The following is a 20,635-nucleotide window of genomic DNA, read 5'->3' on the forward strand; positions in this document are numbered from 1 at the left end:
GGCTTGCCCGGAGTCGGCGCGCATGCGTGTTTTGTCATTGGCGCCAAATTTCAATAGTTACGGCGAATCGGACCTTACTTTTGGAATAACCCTCGTAATTGTGCTAGGGGAACACAAAATAAAACATTTTAACATAAAAGCTGTTAGTTCGAAGGTGCTGCTTTCCTACTTTATAACCGGTACCTGCAATTTATCTACTTCCTTTTAAAGTGAAAAGTCATAGGAGGAATACAATTGATGAAATGAGCAAAGAAAACCGTTGACCATACAGAATATAATTTGGATGGTTGATAGGCACACAAACAAGAAGTTTAACATTGTAGCCAAGATTCTGAAAATGTGATTTTTAGAGCACGTGTACCAATACATGCAGTTGGGAGTTTGATAGCAGAACTGTAATGCTCAGCTTCCTATTTATGCCATTACTGATAGCATGATGTCTTCTCTGTACAGTGAGCTAGTGCCATTATTCATTCCATTTACTGCTTAACATTTACATGAAGTCCACAAAATACATAAAAAATAGACATATGCATATAAGTCACCTTCTATTTCAGCACACAGCCTACTATACCAGACCATAGGACAGTGATCACATGAGAACACAGGCATCCTTTCTCGCCTCTGAGCCTCGGATGTCGCAACAAAAGCTTGCGTTATAGCTGTAACAGGTTGGAAATCTTCATTAGATGTTTTCCTAGATATTTCTTAGAGTATTGTTTCATGGCTGTATATTTTTAGGAAAGACTTAAAAACATTTAAAAAAATTACTCTAATTCTGGAACAATATTGTTTGTTACTTGTGCTTTCAAAATGTTACAGATTTATCCAAATAACTAACATTTTGCAAATTACAAAAACTGAACTGTTAAAAATACTTAAACACAAGTGCCATGTATGGCTTTTAGTCATAAAATTACTACATTTGCAAAATTATCTTCTAAGCTACAAGAGGAAAATATATGAAAGAAACAAAAGAATGAAACAGAGATCATAGCAAAAGTTTTTCCTTAAACTGATGGTAGATGGACTCAGAAATGTTTTAGTCATAGAAGCTGAGGGAAACATAAACCTTGACAGACAATCTGAAGAGGACTACAGTATCCGAAATACTATTCTGACAAAATATGATCTATAATTATTCTTACCACCAACAACATCATCAGCAACAGAAGCTGATTCACACTTGAAAACATATGCTATAAAGCCTTCTACATTTGCCTCACGACAAATGAATCCAAAATGCTCTGGATTTGAAATACCCTGTAGAAAAGAGAATGTGATATTTGTAAGAAACTATCAAGAAACATGTCTAGTGAAACAAAAAAAGGCTTGTGAATTGCAGCTATACTTACTATGCCAATTTATAAAAGTATTTTACATTGGAAGAAAATTTATTTATGACGTAAGTCCTGTTTCAGGAGTACTCACCTGTATACAACTAGCAACATCCTTTAAATGCTTGTGCAGCAAGGTCTGCTTGCGATCAGGACTGATAAGTCTCAGATCAACACGACCAACCAGGAACAACATTGTGCGATTATCTGATGACACCTACAACCAATAATACACAGTACATGAACATTATTAGCTGCTTTCTGATGGCAAGATAAAATGGACTGACAGTACACAAATAATAAAAAAATTAAGTCGAAATTTATTAATGCTGTCTTCCATCTACCTAAATTTGAATCCGCTATGAGCTTTAAGGTAGTGCTAGCTTTTAAATTTACTTCTCTAGCATTTCGACTGAATACCAAGTGTTTTGAGGGTCAACTGCAAATATAAATGACTTATACGTGTTCAGCTAAATATGCCACATGTTTCTGTATAAAATAGGATTACCTTCACATCAGTCAAAATGTACAAATGTGGTGATGTCTCAGTAGCAACTTAGAATGTTCATCTTACTGAACTATACAAAGCCTTCTTCAGGAAAGATCGATATCTCTCTCTCTCTCTCTCTCTCTCTCTCTCTCTCTCTCTCTCTCTCTCGCACACACACACACACACACACACACACACACACACACACACACACACACGGCCACTATCCTCAACAAACGCAGCTACAATACTAATCTCGCATTGAACGAAAGCCGCAGCGGCCAGAGATAGCGGTCAAGTGTGCATGAGGAGTGCCTGCTTGTGATGTGTGTGCGTATGTTTTCTTTTCTGAAGGAGGTTTTGGCCAAAAGCTCAATGTGTAATAGTCTTTTTTGCTGTGCCTGTCTGCAACTCAATATGTCATCTTTGCGGTGAGTAGCAAGCTATCCTTTTGATAATATTGTAGATATTCTGACCTGGACTTTCCACTGTTTAATCAATACAAAGAAAGGATGAGAAAACAAGGTTTTTTTATATTTTTAAATTATAAATCATAGTTGGCACAAGCACAAAAATTTACTCCTCTCATTAACTGTAATTTCATGAAGGAAAGCTTTCCTATATCCGTTCTTTGGGGTAAAACTCTAATTCTGAGTTTGTGATCAAACCTAACTTCATCTTATGATCATAAATTATGGATCAAAACAACACACTTAAATCAAAGATATAATAATGAAGAGTTTATTTATTCTTCATGTCATCCCAACAAAACATTATCATTAAATATAAAAAGACTATAATTCAGGCAGTTCAACTTTCCCGGCAATTTCAAATACCCTATTTAGACCAAAACAGGTTTCTCACTACTGTAATGCCCAGATCTTTGCACGATTCAATGTAGGGAACATTTTAACCAAACATGGAGTAAAATCTCTGTATGGCCAGTCTTCTTTTCCCCTGGAATTGCATAAATTGATTTTTGTTTTGTTTTGTTTAAATGTCACATAAATAGCTAGCACTCATAGGTGCAATGTGTTGGGATCTTACTCACATGTCAACTTATCACAGCTACAGAAAAATTCTCCATGAATCATTAAATATGATAAAATCTTCACACAGTAATCACAAGATGGTGGCAAATCATTAATATCTAGGAGGAAGGGTAACAGTTCCTGCATACACTATCAGACACTTCATAATTACTGTATCTTGTCCAAGTATCTATTTCCTGTTACGGCTCTTCGGGTTCATTCAGTACGAAATGCTCGTATTCAAGACTTAATTTTTAATTTACAGTTTACTTAACATAGGTATAGCATCAAATGCTACCGTGAAATCTATTACAACAGTGTCAACTACTGATTCACAATCTAAAGCCTAAATGATGTGCAGTGTGTTATTTGCTTGTAGACAATGGGTGTTAATACTAATTGACCCATAACAACTTACTTCAGAATTTCGAACAGCTTATGGATTGATAAATCCATTCAAGACGCTAATCACAAGTGTGCCTTCTTGTTTATAATGAATTTAATCATTTCTTCTGTTTCCAGTTAAAAATTATTTTTGGTAATCTTGAAACTTCCACGATAGACAATCTGCTACACACTCTTTGGTTTCCATAAATTGGAGAAAAATCACAGAAACAGCCACAACTCTGTAGACTTAGAGACACTGATATGAAACTTACATCGTTCTGCACAGCTGTCAATTTACACTGGCAACATTGTGTCAGAGAGCATTTAGCTGCTGGAGCTTTGGATAGCCAACTCACCTGGAGGCAATAAGGCAAATTATTAACTGACTAAATACATTGGAGGGCCATTCCAAGATTGGAGGTCAAACTGACATGGAAGTAACGAGGTGGTTTCAACATTCATACTTAAGCTGGATGACCGACAACTGGTACTACACATTCAAAGGAACAACACTGCAAACTCATCCCAACACTGGCCTGCTCTTGCTGAAGTTGCAAGGAGGATAACATCATACAGTTTAGTATGTAAAAGGTTTCACAAAGGAGTTGTTTATGAGAGAGAGCCAGAAACAAATGTACATCTAGACAGTAGTCTTGGGAAGAAACGTTTGCAGTGGACCAACCAACATATACACCACATTGCTGATTAATGCATAAAACTCTCTCTGCGCAAGGAAGTCTAGCACTGACCGTTTAAAATAATAACGGACATCTTTTAAATTAACCAAAAGATGGGATCTGATGTCATTCATTAAAGTGCTTCCTTACAACAAGAGACTTTCTGTGTTTGGGATAACATTTCTGGATGGATACAAATATGAGGCATGCTCAGAAAGTAAGTGTACTGTGGCCATAACAGGCTGTATTGTTTTGTTTTTTGGGGAGGGCGGAGTGACTTGAATTGGAAGGTGAAGATTTTCTGAGCTCTACTGTCACCGGAGATGAAATTCGGGCGACTCATTGCTCGCCTGAGACAAAAAGACAGTCATCACAGTGGCATTTTTTCCCATCTGCCAAAAAATTCAAAACAACAATTTTGGGCAAAAAAAATCATTGCCTCATTGTTTTGGGACTGAAAATGCATCATTTTGGTCAAATTTCTGCCTTAGGGGGAGATCATCAATGCACAATGACATTGTGAGACTCTAAAAAACTCAAAATGAGCATTCAAAATGACGAGAGGTGAATGGTGATGAGAGGAGTGTGTCCGCTTCACGAAAATGCCCACAGCCTTAGCCACCAAGGTGCTCTTGGGCTCATTTGGTTGGGATGTTCCGAATGCCCTCCCCCCCCCCCCCCCCCCCATATTCCCCTGACTTGGCACCTTCAGATAATCACCTTCTCACCTCCCTGATAGCATTCATGACAGGAATTAAATTTTCAACCAATGGGCACATTGCAGGAAAAGGCTCTGAAGTGGGAAACAAGTTGGTAGTAGAGTTCTTTGAGGAGAACATAAAGAAGCTTGTGCTGTGGCTCATGACATGCATTGAATGGGAGCGCAGAGAGACAACGTCTCTGATGATTATGCACAGTCATAAGCCAACATGAAAGATGAGGATTTCACCTTGTATTATGGCAATGCCTGGCTGCATAGGGCTCGTATTGTCTATGAATATCTTCAACAGCAAACAATACAGCACACAGAATAGCAGCTGAATACTGTGTGTGAGTTAATGAATGTGTGGAAATCTCAATATTTTAATATGGATACCATGGAACTTGTTTGGATAGATCTTGGGAGTCTCAATTATACATCCTAGATCCTTGCTATGCTGAGAACACCTTTACAAAAAGGAAATGGTGTAATTCCCATGGAGCACATAATCATGAACTTCATATGTTGCTATACTGCTGTTCCACCTAACTGATATCCATTTAGCAAGTTTCAAACATGTTCCAAGATTGAACATAAACACGTTGCCGTGTAAGGAACTGGGTTTTTCAGTTTCTATAATAGTTCATCATGTATTCTGTACTCCAGCTACGTTTAATCACATTTAGCATAGCTTTCTGATTTATCATTATTTTCATCTATTAATACAAACTAATGTTTTTAGACCAAAATGAAAGCAGTCTGGCCCCTCTGCACTGCAAATTATGACAAATGGTTTGGAAACACTGCACTGTTATCTTAAACTGCATAAAAAAAAAACAGCATACCGCACTATCACCCTTCCGAAAATCACGAGCACTTCCAGCAGAGGCAGCTCTGGCACGCATAGGTTCCAGTGGAGGCCTAATGAAAAGAAGAATTTTTATGACTTTGGGAATCAGTTCCATTTAAATGTTTTACACAATCTTTAAAATATGAAAATACAATAGTCACACAATTCTTGCAAAGCAGTCACATGGATATGAAATGGAACATAGAAATACTCCACAATACAGTTTTCTATATAAATTTAGGCATAAACATGTAACCTACAATATATTCTTCTAAACTACTCACAACTGCTTTATTGGAGCAACTGGATTTTCTAAAGATGGTGTCACACATCCAGACTCTGAACGAACAGCTTCATCGCATCTTTTTGACGCAATTTCTGATGCAGCATTTACATCAGACATGCTACGTGTTATGAGAGACTCCGCTGAGCTAGATTTATCCTAAAGAGAGAATTTGTTCTCAGATAAAAAGTTTAGTACATTGTATTTATCTCACAGAAGACTATATAACAATGTAAAACATATTAGTTAGCCACAGTAATCATTATACATTCAGCAATAGTCTTGCATCTACGTAACCTTAGGTCAACAGTTTGAAGCTTTAAACTCAGAGACCACCTTCATTATCAGTCTGCAGATGGCTTGAAGGAGAACTGAGGCAGATTTTCTCATAACAACACTTTGATTCAGTATTTCTGTAGAGAAATGAAGGCAGAGTATAATATTAACCACAAGTCTTTAATGGATTGAAGACTTTATGGCAACTGTATTCCTTAACTGCAATGTCACATGCCCTTAGTTTCAGCATCAACGACATCAAAAATATGCACACATAATAAACTTCCGCACTGTGCAGTAACCCAAAATGCAACACATAAAATCAAATATGTTCAATAGAGAATCATCAAGATGTACATAGGTAAACAGTGTAACATTACTGCATTCCCATAAACATTTGGTAACATGAAATATTCGTCTACCTCGCAAGATGAGAAACATCTGGATCCTGTAACTCAGGTATATTCTGAATTTTACATTATCACAACATATTTGTCACCAGTAGATGAGGTAAATTATTCCTTGTTATTTTTACCTTGTTTGGAACCACAGTCACATTGTAACTGTGAAATATGACTTTCATATTCCTCATTACATTTTATTGTTTTAGATGTATTTGCCCCAATTACCCACCCAGATAGTCGTACATGTTAAAGCACAGCTTCCAGAATGGGGAGGTGAGCCAGCTGTGGATCGAATGTGTCTACTGGATTAACGAAAAGGGTCAGTGTATTTGCCAGCCTGAATGTGGTTTTTAGGTGGTTTCTCACATCCCGCTACATGAATACTGGGCTGGGTAACTTTCATCACTTTCACTTGAACAACACTACTTAGCATATGCAGACAGTTAAAGTACACACATACCATCCTAGGGTTAATACGACAGCAACAGGAAGGGCATATGGCCACCCCTTACATTAGCCATGCCATATCTGCTCATAACCAATATGACCTTGTACTGATACACGACAAAGACACAAGGAAAAGAAAATTTAGTTGCCCTAATTAACAATACACCTCATTCTATTTTCTGACAAAGAGCCAGAAATGAACTATAAAAGACAAAATTTAACAATTGATACTGTTAGAAAAATAAATATTAATCACAGTACTATGGGTGAAAACATTTACTGTCTACCTTCAGCTTGCAACTGCATGTGTAAAAAGCAAGAGATGATAAAAAAAGTAATCTTTTTTTTTTCTTCCACAGGTTAAAAAAGTAGATTTTTCAATCTAATAACCCCCTTCTTTTATCCGACATTGATATTTTAGTTGGATCATGATCATTTTAATCATCAGTCAATGAACATTATTAATCATCATTCATTGAATGGGGGTTTACAGCAGAATCTAATACAAGTAAATTAAAATAATAGATGCAGATCTGAAGTTTCAAGGAATTATAGCGAATTTGCTAAAAAATCCAAAGACTCATGGCTCCCTTTTTTCCAATGACAACACAGTAATCAACAGATTTATAATACACAACAATTCTGTAACAAAAATAAGACATAACTTTTATGATATGCTCGAGTTACCTGGAAATTGGCTTCTTCCTGCGCATTTCTTTTAATCGCCTCTGGATTACATTCATTCTGTTCAATCACGTTGTTGTTTTTACATGTTTTCACAGACGAATTTGAATTACTGTTTGCTACAGTAACTGCACTTCCATCACAGGTAGCAACACAATTGCCATTGTTACTTATTGTGGTGCTGTCTGCAATACTATTACTGCACATATTATTATTTGCATTGACATTGTTTAGAGTACTGCTACTCTCAGTCTTATTGTTACTGTTGCTGCCACATGAATTGTTAATATTGTTCCCAGAAGTTTTCTGTGCCTTTAGTCTTTCTTTTTCGGCTTCATGTGCTCTGAACTTCTGAAGTGCATCATCAATAAATGTATCAGGAACCCTCTTGTGTGTCACTTTGATTTTTCCGATATAGAAGACCTGCAAAGGATAAAATAAGGGCATCACCTAAGTAAAAAAAAAAAAAAAAAAAAAAAAAAAAAAAAAAAAAAAAAAAAAAACATTTTCCTGAAGATTTTAGTAACACTATAACAGGATGTTTTCCAATAATTGTTCTATATGGTAATGAAACTACAGTGTTTTTAACATGCATTAATGATCTGCCACAGAACTAATGAACTAACTAACAATCAAAAGCTGAAACTTGGGATGGGGAGGGGGATTTAGAAGAGATTTTTTGTTCTGCTCTTCCGTCCAAAGACTGGTTTGATGTATCTCTCCATGCTGTGCAAATTTCTTACCTCAGATGTGTACATCTACCTCCATACCCTGCAGACCACCATGAGATACATGGAAGAGGCTATGTCCTATTGTACCAGTTATCAGGGGTTCTTCCTGTTCCATTCACATATGGAACACAGGAAGAATAACTGTTTGAATGCCTCTGTGTATGCAGTAATTATTCTAATCTTATCCTCATGATCCCTATGTGAGGGATACATAGGGGATTGTAATATATTCCTAGAGCCATCATTTAAAGCCAGTTCTCGAAATTTTGTTAATAGACTTTCTTAAGATAGATGTAAACTGTCTCCAAGAGCCTTCCAGTTCAGTTTCCTCAGTATATCTGTGACACTATCCCAATGGTTAAACAAATCTGTGACCACTCGTGCTGCCCTTCTCTTGTACATTCAATGTCCCCTGTTCATCCTATTTGGTATGTATCTCACACACCTGAGCAATATTCTAATTCTAGGATGGGTGGCACGAGTTATTTGTAAGCAATCTCCTTTGCAGACTGACTGCACTCCCTCAGTGTTCTACAGATAAACTGAAGTATAACACCTGCTTTACCCACAATTGAGTCTATGTGATCATTCCATTTCATATCCTTACAAACTGTTACACCCAGGTATTTGTATGAGTTGGCAGATTCCAAAAGTGACTCATTGATATTATAGTCACAGGATACTACAGTTTTTCATTTTGTGAAGCGCACAATTTTACATTTCTTAACATTTAAAGCAAGTTGCCAATCTTTGTAACACTTTGAAATCTTATCACAGTCTGACTGAACATTTATGCAGCTTCCTTCAGATAGTACTTCATTATAGATAACTGCATGATCTGCAAAAAGCCAGATGTTACTATTAATATTGTCTGCAAGGACATTAGTATACAACATGAACAGCAAGGGTCCAATATACTTCTCTGGGGTACACCCAAAGTTACTTCTACATCTGACAATAACTCTCTATCCAAGATAACATGTTGCGTCCTCCCTTCCAAAAAGTCCTCAATCCAGTCACAAAGCTTACTTGATACCCCACATGATCGGAAATTTGACAATAAGCATAGGTGTGGTACTGAGTCAAACACTTTTTGGAAATCAAGAAATACTCCATCTACCCAACTGCCTCGATCCAAAGCTATCAGTATGCCATGTGAGAATAGTGCGAGCTGGGTTTCACAAGATCGAGGTTTTTGGAATCCATGCTGGATGACACTGAGGAGGTCATTCTGTTCAAGATACCTCATGATGTTTGAGCTCGGAATATATTCTAACATTCTACAACAAACTGATGTCAAGCATATAGGATGGTAGTTTTCTGGGTCATTTCTACTACCCTTCTTGTAGATTGGTGTGACCTGTGGTTTTTTCCAAGAACTGGCCATGTTTTTTTTGTTTGAGGGATCTACAATGGGTTATAGTCGGAAGATGGGCTAACTCGGCCACAAATTCAGTACAGAATCTGACAGGGATTCCATCAGACCCTAGAACTTTGTTCAGTTTTAATGATTTAGCTGTTTCTCAACACCACTGATACTAAAACTTATTTCATTCATCTTTTCAGTGGTACAAGGAGTAAATTGGGGCAATTCTCCTGGGTTTTCCTTTGTAAAGAAACATCTGCAAATAGATTTAAAAATTTCAGCTTTTACTTTGGTACCTTCAATTTCAGTCCCTGTCTCATTCACAAGGGACTGCACACTAACTTTTGTGCCACCAACAACCTTTACATATGACCAGAATTTCTTCAGGTGTTGTGAAAGCTCATCTGACAATATTCTGCTACGGTAGTCATTGAAGGCATCCTGCATTGCTCTCTTGACAGCCAAACACGTTTCATACAGCATCTCTCTCTCTCTCTTTCTCAAACTTCATTTCTCTTCTACAATTGTTGAATCCCACACCTCATTCCATTACCCAACTAAGTCTCTCTTGATACCTCAGGATGTGTCAAGTTGTGCCACAAAGCTCTTTTTCCCCAATTTGACTCAGTACCCATACTTCCTCATTAGTTATCATATATATGCCCATCTAGCCATCAGAATTCTTATTTAGCACCACATTTCAAACATTTCTTTTCTCCTCTTGTCTGTATTGTTTACTGTCAACATTTCACTTGCATATAAGGCTAGACTTCAGATACTTTCAGAAAATACTTGTTAATATTTAAATGCATATTTAATATTAACAAATTTCTTCTAATACACTACATCGATTAGGCAATGAGCCTGTGTTATCTACACAAACTGTCCGCCCACCTGTTTCTCTTCTTCAAAAATGGTTTTCCTGCTATTGTCATTAAACATTTTCTATCCTCTTCACTTTGGTCATCACCAGTTATTTTGCTTCCCACATAGCAAGACTCATTTACTACTTTTAGTCTCATTTCCTAATCTAATTCCCCTTACTATCACCTGATTTATTTTGGCTACACTCCATCAGTCCTATTTTACTTTTGTCAGTATTCATCTTATAATCCCTTTTCAAGATATTATTATTATTATTATTATTATCATCATCATCATCATCATCATCATCATCATCATCATCATCATCATCATCATCATCATCATCATCATCATCATCATCATCATCATTATTATTATTATTATTATTATTATAACGATTGTTCCCCTTTAGGAGAGCGATTGAACTTGAATTCATAATTTCATCTTCGGATGTTTTTCTTCTTTGCTTCCCGAAACCTCCTCATCCTCTCAGAATGCTCCTTCCGTTCCTCTGTCCATTTTTTACCAGACTGACGCGATGTTCCTTCCCCAAACTTTACACTTGTGATTTTATGCCGGCACTCGGTGCGATCTTCGAGAGTTTCTATGTTGATCTGCTGTAGATCCCTCTGGACTTCTTTCAGCCATTCTGTGCCACATTTACTCCTTGTTATAATATTGAATAATTTCTTTGCTGTTCTGGAGTCTTCCATCCTGTAGATGTGTGTATAAAATTTGGCTCGGCACTTTCTGATTTCATCTCTTACTTTGTTGATCTTTCTATAGAGTTCGTTTTATGGTCTCTTAATCCAAATGCCATTTTTGTTGATTGGACTGTAAATCTTCCTGAGAATTTTTCTTTCCTGCTTTTCTATTTCCTTAATTTTTGAATGACCATCAATCACCATTGTTTCAGCTGCATAGATTGCTTCTGGAAGAATCACTGTTGTATAGTGCCTTAATTTTGCATCTGTCGAAATGCACTTCTTGTTGTAAAGCGTCCATGTTCGCTTGTAGGCCTTCTGGAGCTTGGTAATTCTTTGTTCATTGGCAATTCGGTTTAATCCTGAGGACTGTATAGTTTCACCGAGGTATTTAAAATGGCAGACTTGTGCAGTTTTACCATATTTTGTTGTTAAAGGGGATTTATTTTCTGGCTGCCTTTCCATATATTGGGTTTTTTCAAAAGATATCTGTAGTCCAGTTTTTTGTGAAATTTCATGTAGTTTTTCCACTGCATGAATCGCTTCTGTTCTGTTATTGGTGATAATTGCAATATCGTCAGCGAAAGCAAGGCACTTGACTTTAATTCGGTTCTCTTTCTTGATACCAATTTGGATACCCTTTACATGAGGTTCCCATTCCCTGATTATCTTTTCTAGAACAATATTGAAAAGGATTGGGGATAGTCCGTCCCCCTGTCGGACTCCAGATTTGATTTCGAAGGGTTCTGATACTTCGCCCATGAATTTCACTTTGGCCGTTGTTCCTGTAAGTGTCTGTTCTGTGATTTTTCGTGTCTTTCAGTCGATCCCAAATTCTTCCATGATTTTAAACAGGGTTCCACGGTCCACTGAATCATATGCTTTCCTGAAGTCGATGAATGTAACTACTGTGTTTCTGCATTTCCTCATTTGTAATATTGTCTTTAAGCACCAGATCTGTTCCGCACACGAGCGTCCTTTTCTGAATCCGGCCTGGTATTCACCAATTAGTGTATCAGCTTGGGATTCTATCCTGTTTAAAAGCGCTTTGGAAAGGATTTTGTAAGCGACTGGGAGCAGGGAAATTCCTCTGTAATTGTTCATGTCTGTCTTGTCGCCCTTTTTGTGTAGCGGGTGAATTAGAGCGCATTTCCAGTCCTCTGGTATCTGCTCCGTTATCCATATGTCTGACATTATATGGTGTAATTTCTGCATAAGTATAGGATCGTTTAGTTTCCAGAACTCAGCAATGATCCCATCTTCTCCTGGTGCTTTGTTATTTTTCAACTGCTTGACTATCTCCATAATTTCTTCAAGATCCGTGGCATGTGAGTCTGGGTGTGTGAATACTGGAGAAGAGAAGACAAGTTTTTCTTGGGGTGGTTCGCAGTTGAGGAGGGAACTGAAATATTGGGCTAAGATTTTGCAGTTATTTTTCGTGTTGGTTTCCAAAGAGCCAACGGGTTTCTTGAAGCACAAGCTAGGTGCTTGGTATCCCTGTAAGTTTTCTCTGAAAGTCTTATAAAAATTTCTTGTATTATTTTTGATGAAATCCTGCTGGATTTCAGAGGGTCTGTTGTTGTCATATCCCCGTTTTTCTTTTCTAATTATTTTTGAGGTCTGTTTTGAGTTTTAAGAAAGTTCTCTCAGATTTCTTCAGTTTTGTGACTGCTAAATTTTTTCCATGCAGTTATTCGGTTGTCGACTGCCTCATCACAGGTTGCATTCCACCAGCGATGTTTCCTGTTGCGAGGGGGTTGTCCTAATTTGAGGGCTTCCTGAATTTTCTCTGTTAGTTTCTTCCAGTCTGTTGATTTTTCCTGATTAATTTGCTTGATGATTTTTTCTTTGTTGAGTTGCAGATATTCCGGATCTGGTTTGGTACTTTTGGGTGGCCTTTTTAGCATTCTGTTGGGTCGGAATTTTGTTTTTATTTGGAGAAGATGATGATCTGATTCAAAGACACCTTTGCGGGTTCTGATGTTTTGAATTTCTTTTATGTTTTCTTTGGAAATTGCGACATGGTCTATTTGGTATTCACCCTGTCTAAGACTGGGTGATCTCCATGTGGTTAATTTATGTGCAGGTTTTTGAAACTGGGTACTCATTATTTTAAGTTCAAAGTTTCTGCAGAAGTCGATTATTTTTTCACCATTCTTGTTGGTACGTTTGTGTTTGCTGTGGGGTCCAGTGGTATCTCTGAATTCTTTTTTCCTTTCCTAATTGTGCGTTAAAATCGCCTACTAAGATTTTCACATGGTGCCTAGGTACTTTATTTGTTGTTTCTTCTAGTGTTTCCCAGAAATTGTCCACTGTTTCAGGGTAGATTTTATTGTGGTGATTTGTGGGGGTGTGCTCATTGATCAGAGTGTGTGCTTTATTAGCTGATTTTACTGATAATAGGGAGACTCTTTCATTGGGAGACGTGAAGTCAATAACTGAGTCGAGTACGGAAGTGTGTACGGCGAATCCTGTTCCGAAAAGTGGTAGTTTGTCTCTTACTTTTATGGCAGGTTTGCCCTTGTAGATCCTGTAATTCTCTGTGTTAAAGTGTCCTTCATTTGTGAATCTTGTCTCTTGCAGCGCAGTGATTTTTAGGTTAAATTTTCCCATTGCGTTGGTAAGTTGCTTTAATTTACCTGTTTTAGTGAGGGTGTTCACATTAATTGTACCAATAAAATTTTTATGTTTCGTTTTGAGAGAGTGAGGAGTTTTTGAGAAGCTCAAATTCTTCTTCGCATGGTGTCCCTGATCCCCCAGAATCCGATGATCAGGTGAATCCAGTCTATCGACTGGTGCTTGGGGTAGTGACTCTGTGGTCGTCTTTTCCATCATGCGTTCAAGTTGAATTTTAGTTTTTGTGGTGATCTCTGTTGAGACCACAGGTATATGACTCAATTTTTGAGTTCGAGAAGATTTTGTGCAGCCGCCTCAACTAGAGGAACAGACTCTGGCCACTCGCCGCCAGATGCTGAACAGACACCACTGAGTTTATTGGTTTTTGGTCCGCCCCTGGGTATTTCATTTCCCCAGTACCACCTATAACTAGGAAGCTAATAAAACAGAAAGAAACATTCTACATGGGAAAAATATATTAAAAAAAAAGATTCCATGACTTACCAAACGGGAAAGCGCTGGTAGATATGCACAATAAAAACACACACACACACACACACACACACACACACACACACACACACACACACACACACACAAAAAAAAAAAAAATCTCAAGCCCCCACAACACACGGCCGCCTTGCCAGGAAAGGGGGAAGGAGAGGGAAAGATGAAATGATGTGGGTTTTAAGGGAGAGGGTAAGGAGTCGTTCCAATCCCAGGAGTGGAAAGACTTACCTTAGGGGGAAAAAAGGACAGGTATACACTTGCACACACACACATATCCCTAAAAACCTGTGAGAAGCTGCTAAAAAATGATCGGTTATGTGGGAAAAAACGGGAATGGAAATAAAACTAAAGTTGTTGGAAATAGCTGAAATGGTTGTTTAATGGGTGGAAGGAACTGAAGCTGTGAAATAGTATTCACGAGTTTACACAAAATGTTTGTAAACTGGGAACAGTGGATTTTATAGCAGCGGTAATGTTGAAAGCGTTAAAAATTTTTAGGTTATTGTTTGAAAGTAAATTACGTATTATTGAATATATTTAGGCAGGATAAAATGTATGGTAGATTACGGAAAAAGGGAAGATGAACACAAAGTGAAACTACTTGTAGAAACAAAAAGAGAAAGTAAGTTGACAGAAAAGATTTCGAAATGCAACAGTGACAATAACAAACGTAATTGTTGGGTTCAAATTAATGATATAAATAAAACAGAAACATTCCACATGGGAAAAATATATTAAAAACAAAGATTCCATGACTTACCAAACGGGAAAGCGCTGGTAGATAGGCACAATAAAAAAAACACACAAACACACATACAAAATCTCAAGCCCCCGCAACCCACGGCCGCCTAAACAGGAAAGAGGGAAGGAGAGGGAAAGATGAAAGGATATGTGCGAGTGTATACCTGTCCTTTTTTTTCCCCCTAAGATAAGTCTTTCCGCTCCCGGGATTGGAATGACTCCTTACCCTCTCCCTTAAACCCCACATCCTTTCATCTTTCCCTCTTTCCTGACGAGGCGGCCGTGGGTTGCGGGGGCTTGAGATTTTGTGTGTGTGTTTGTGTGTTTTTTTTATTGTGCCTATCTACCAGCGCTTATATATAGCATCAGATGTTTGAAGGGTGCATTCCTGTAAATAACAACAAAAGTGTGTTTCTGTTGTAATTGTAGGTACATTTCTCTTTTCTGAATCTGTCTTCTGGTAAGTCATAGGGTCACTATGGGACTAAGAATGAATTAAATAACTATGCTGCCTGTTTCTTACACTCCACTACGTAGCACCTTGCAGGGATTCTTACGACCAATGTAAAATCAATATAACTTTTATTACAATGTTTTTGGTATGATTAATACTAACACCGCTCTTTCATTCACTCACTCATTAATTTGTCCATCCATTATATTCTGTAGCTCTAATCAAGGACAACCTCTGCAGATGAGGAATAACTCAAGACATACATTTAACAAAGAGCTTTTAGAAAACAGTTCTGTACTATCCTGGATGGCCATTCTCAGTGAGTATGGTGGGCAACTTGGGGAGAGGTTCCATTCTTCCAATGTTTTGAAGACACACAGTGTATTACACCTGGCACCATGGTGTAGGGAGCCATCCAGTACGACTTTGGGTCACGGCTGCTAGTGACTGAAGTGACTTTGATGGCACAATGGTACATCACATACAGCCTGTGTCTTTGTGTGTTACCTCTCATGCGCCAGTATTGTGGTGCCATTTTTCACCGTGACAAAGCTCGTCCACACATGGAACATTCCAATTGATGATAATGTACTCCCGTAGCCAGTAAGATCCCCAGATCGGTCTCCTGTAGAACTTGTGGTACCAGTTTGGATGTTAACTCCACCCCTGCACCAGTATCCTGGATAATGAGGACCAGTTACAACAGTGGGGATCAACGTGCATCAAGGAAAATACAACTGTATCAGTGCACGCAACCAGGGCAGAGGGGTGCAATATCATACTGATAAATGGGCTCATATAACAAAGCTCTTTGCAAACTTGACTATTTTCTTATCACTGAAATAACATCACGTATCCTCTCAAGTTGAGAAGTTTCATTTCTTTGATTTTAAACACTGTCATTTACATGAACTTGGCTAGATTCAATGACTGAAGACTGCTGTTTATCAGACAATTCGTAGGAGTGGCTAATAAATTGTGTTCTCATTTTTTTAAAAAATCAGATTCCTAATTTATTGCTTTATATATGCCAGCAGTTTGTTAAAACCTGTGTATCAGAATTCCTATCCCCACTCTGAAGTATACAGGTACTGCAGTTGTGTAAAATACAAATTATTTGAGAGTGTATTTATGCATTAGTAGCAAATACCACTGAGGAGTACTTTACACAGTTTTTAAATGTTATTTTTTTGCTCAATAATTACTTTATTTGCTTTAGCCACTTTACTGCAGGGGGTGAAGTATGCAAAATTAGTATCTAAAGTCAACGCAATAAATTTTAATACTATAACTAAAGCTTTAACTTATTGTGATTGGGGAAAAAAAAAAAAAAAAAAAAAAAAAAAAAAAAAAAGGAGAGAGAGAGAGAGAGATCTCTAACTATTTTTCACATCACAGTACCTGATTGACGATCTAATGCAGACTTTCACGGGGGGTATTTAGAACCTGAGATTTAGTTATATGGGCTTTGGGATGTTCTCTACAGCCTGTTTCTTGCTTAGATCATGGTCTAATGCCCATACACCTAAAGACCCACAAGACGCAAATCGTGTAATTTACTGTATCAAGTGATGAGTAGTAAAATATTTGCGCCAATGTATTTAGAAGCAGGTGTAGCTGGTCGTAAGTAATGAGTCTTACTTGAGAAGCAAATGCATTACAGAAGCTCTTCAAAAGTTCCACGACAATTACTGTTGAACAATTATACATTTGTTAATAAAATCAAACATCAAAATAAAATTAACATAGTTTGCTTACTTGGGTTGAGGGCTATATCAAAGGCTTTACAGATTTCATTAAGTATCCCATTAACCCGGCTTTGTTATGTACAGCATTTTAAATCTCATGAATGAAACGAGAGCAAGTCTGTTTTCACATCTTCAGAGCTTACTTAAATCATTTGATTCGTAAGAGTGATATTCAATAATCTCCAAACAAGAAACATGTAAATATGAAGTATATGTTCCACAATACTACAAAAAATTAAACTCAGTGACAGAGGCCCATAGTTCTGTGATGCTGCTTAAAGACAAATTACCAGTGCCTTTCATCAATTACACGGAACACTGCTGTCCCAGTGGCCTACAAAAGACTGTTGCTACAAGGAGGATGATTACTTCTGCATTCCAATACAGAATATGGAAGGTACCCTCTCACGTCCATCAATGTTTGTTCTATCAAGTGTCTTCAGTTGCTTTTCACTTCCATGTTGTTATCTACCATTTCCTTGCCTATGTGTCAATCAAAAGTACAAACTGTGTTATGATATTTGTGGGTGAGCCAACTTCAAAACACAGAAGCATTTCACCCTGCATTTGATCACCTGCCACTTTGCTGTCACCATGATCAAAAAGCAGCTGGACAGATCACTGTTCCAGTGACTGCTTTCAATTGTCACATTCTGTAAATCCCACCAAGAAAGGGCACTGTAGTATCATAGATGCATTCAAACTGAAAAAATTAAATATCATTACACTGAACATGCCATCTGCACTAACAAAGCGTATAAATGAACATAAAAGTATCACAAAAACTATTAACCTAAAAATTCACTGTTCATTCCTCAGTTTGCTCAAAATTTACATGACTACACTTATAACTATCAAAGAACAACAATTATGTACATACTGTATGTATAGTGGCCTATTTAGAATAATTGTATTACTGGAAAGTGAGAGTGCAGATTTATGTTGATCTTCATCTTCAGCAAATATGTGGAATAATAATCATGCATTTATTTTAATTACAAAACTCCAGAAAACAAAAATCCACAGAACAAATGGAAATAAGCAAAAAAAGCCTGCACCCCGCCCTCAAGTCAAGTCAATACAATGAGAAATACTCCTAAATTCAAAACATGCTGAACTGAGCTTTTTGATTAGTTCATCTGGTGTCTAGTTCAGTGTACGACTATTAATATCTGTTTTTCATACCACCCAGTTACTATTGTTCATATTAAATTGCTGCCCCTGGTATTTATCTCAACAAGGTGCAATGTTTAGTACAGCCAACAGACTATCCAAATTTTTGGAACTAGCAGGAGAAAGTGATCGCCTGAGGAAAGGTCCTGCATGCCAAAGTCCTTTTTAATCTCCCTCAACCTAAATCTGTCTCATCCCGTAGGAAGAAACTATTAGTTCTGATAAATGTGTGTGTGCAGGGGGTGGTGGTGGAGGGGGGGTGGGGGGGGGGGGGTGGGGGGGGACGTATCTGTGTGTCATGTCAGAATCACCAGATAACACGAGCTCTTTCATATCAAATTTAATCCAGTTTTTACTTTGAGGACAACAATACTGTTGTCCAAGACATTGGCAGTATTGTAAAGTTTTGGGAAGGTAACCTACATAGGTTACTAAAAGCAGTAGACCATCACTTAGAATTATGAGATTTCCAAATTTTATGTCCCCCATTCTGAGTTTAGTTTTACCCTTGTGTTGTAGTTTCTTAATGTGGCCACCAATTTACGATATGGTAGCAAGACTCTAATGCAATGGCGTATGGCGGGTTTGGAGGGAGTCAGTGGAAGTTTAGGTAAGGTTTTCATAGACAGAAACACAGGAGCAACTCACCTCAAAGTAGTGTGACGTACTGGGAGAGATGTCTGGGCCAAGGGCGGCCGCACTGCTGAGGGAGCGCTCCTTGGCACCAGCGAGCACTGCTGGGTCCTTGCTCTGCTCCCTCATGGCATTGAAGAGCTCCACCACCTGTAACAATGTGGCAAGCTCATCTCCAATGTCTGAAAACACATTATGTATGAAAACTGAAATGTTTAAAGCTCTGCTGTCATTACACTGCAACAGGTCACATGTTTAGACATAAAATGTGAAATAGCAAGGTGAAAATATCTCAACTAGAAGCGAGAGATTTTTTAATCTAAAAATACAATCATTTTCCATAGTATTTCCACTTTTTTTAACTCTCCGCACTTGGCATTTTTTTCTTTCACTAAAAAGATTGTATCACTCAGTGTGGTTTTGGGAGGTTACAAAATACCTTTCTACAGGTGCCACAACCACATTATTTGTATTGACACTTTTTCTGCAGCTTGATGTTGGGACAGATGTAAGCCAGAGGGTGCTAGTTTTGCTGAACTGATGGATACTCCAATGATTCATATGAAGAGTCCATTAGTTCTGTCACTGTCACTGAAACACACCTCATTGAAGTCATGTGTGTTGTCCTGTGAAAATATATTTTTGTTCTTTCTAAATAATAGCTTCTCGTCTTGGATAGTTTTATCAGGTTTGTTAAAATACTCATTTGGAACTCACCAGTTATTGTTTCAATCTTAACAACAAATAAATAAAAAGAATCCATTTCCTATCCCAGTAAACAGTCAATAACCTTTCTGCCAGATGGAAACGACTGTCTTTTTGGTTCATGGCGCCAAGCTTTCCGCTACTAATCTGGTATCTCATTTTTGTTTTGAAACTGTATGCCCATGCCTTCTCCATAACAACTAACTAACACACAAATGCCGCGTTATTCTTCTCAAAACACCCAAACATTTCCATTCCATTCTTTGCATATTTGTTGTAGACAGGCATTAGCTGCCAAGTAATGTGATGTTGGAAAAGTATAGAATAGATTGCAGATTAAAAATATTTCTGAATTTTTGGTAGCAAGTGCTCTCTCCAAACTTACGATGTTTTAAAAGCAGTTTTTTAAAAAGATGTTATAATTTATTTTGTTTGCTGCTGTTTTTATTTCACTGCTTCAGTTTCAGTATTTGTGCCACTGTCAAGGATAAGATTTTACGTTACATTGTATCATGAAAATAGGTTAAAAATAATTTTAGGGCTGATAGCTGAGCTAGACGTGACTATGGATACAGGTAAATATTTTCATGGTTCCTTTTACTCTTTAGGTCATACATGACAGGAATTTTTAATGAGATGAAAGACATTTATGGGAGAGACACGCAATTACCTGCGACATATATTTTTAAAACTGTGTATAGTTCACCAAATTCACTATTCGGTATTTGTGTTTACTTCATTCCTTATCCATCCAGTCGTCTATGCTCATTTAAATACGAAATCTTACTGACTGATTTTTGCAGCGAAATTTTTCCAGCTGTCTA

At 37.5% G+C, this 20,635-nt stretch overlaps 1 protein-coding gene across 5 annotated transcripts in view; it reads right to left on the reverse strand.

Moving 5' to 3' along the window:
* Nucleotides 1-20,635, reverse strand: part of LOC126418503 (TBC1 domain family member 4) — an 885,912-nt gene that overhangs the window by 38,115 nt on the left and 827,162 nt on the right. For all 5 annotated transcript variants that reach the window (XM_050085291.1, XM_050085295.1, XM_050085292.1 and 2 more), the window contains 7 exons: nucleotides 19,122-19,256; nucleotides 7,570-7,989; nucleotides 5,757-5,914; nucleotides 5,468-5,543; nucleotides 1,432-1,554; nucleotides 1,149-1,263; nucleotides 546-662 (listed from right to left, as the gene is read on the reverse strand). In XM_050085291.1, coding sequence (XP_049941248.1) covers nucleotides 546-662; nucleotides 1,149-1,263; nucleotides 1,432-1,554; nucleotides 5,468-5,543; nucleotides 5,757-5,914; nucleotides 7,570-7,989; nucleotides 19,122-19,256 — 1,144 coding nt within the window. The remainder of the gene's footprint in view (nucleotides 1-545; nucleotides 663-1,148; nucleotides 1,264-1,431; nucleotides 1,555-5,467; nucleotides 5,544-5,756; nucleotides 5,915-7,569; nucleotides 7,990-19,121; nucleotides 19,257-20,635) is intronic.

The sequence above is a fragment of the Schistocerca serialis genome, chromosome 9 (genome assembly GCF_023864345.2).
Source record: "Schistocerca serialis cubense isolate TAMUIC-IGC-003099 chromosome 9, iqSchSeri2.2, whole genome shotgun sequence".
Lineage (NCBI taxonomy): Eukaryota > Metazoa > Arthropoda > Insecta > Orthoptera > Acrididae > Schistocerca > Schistocerca serialis.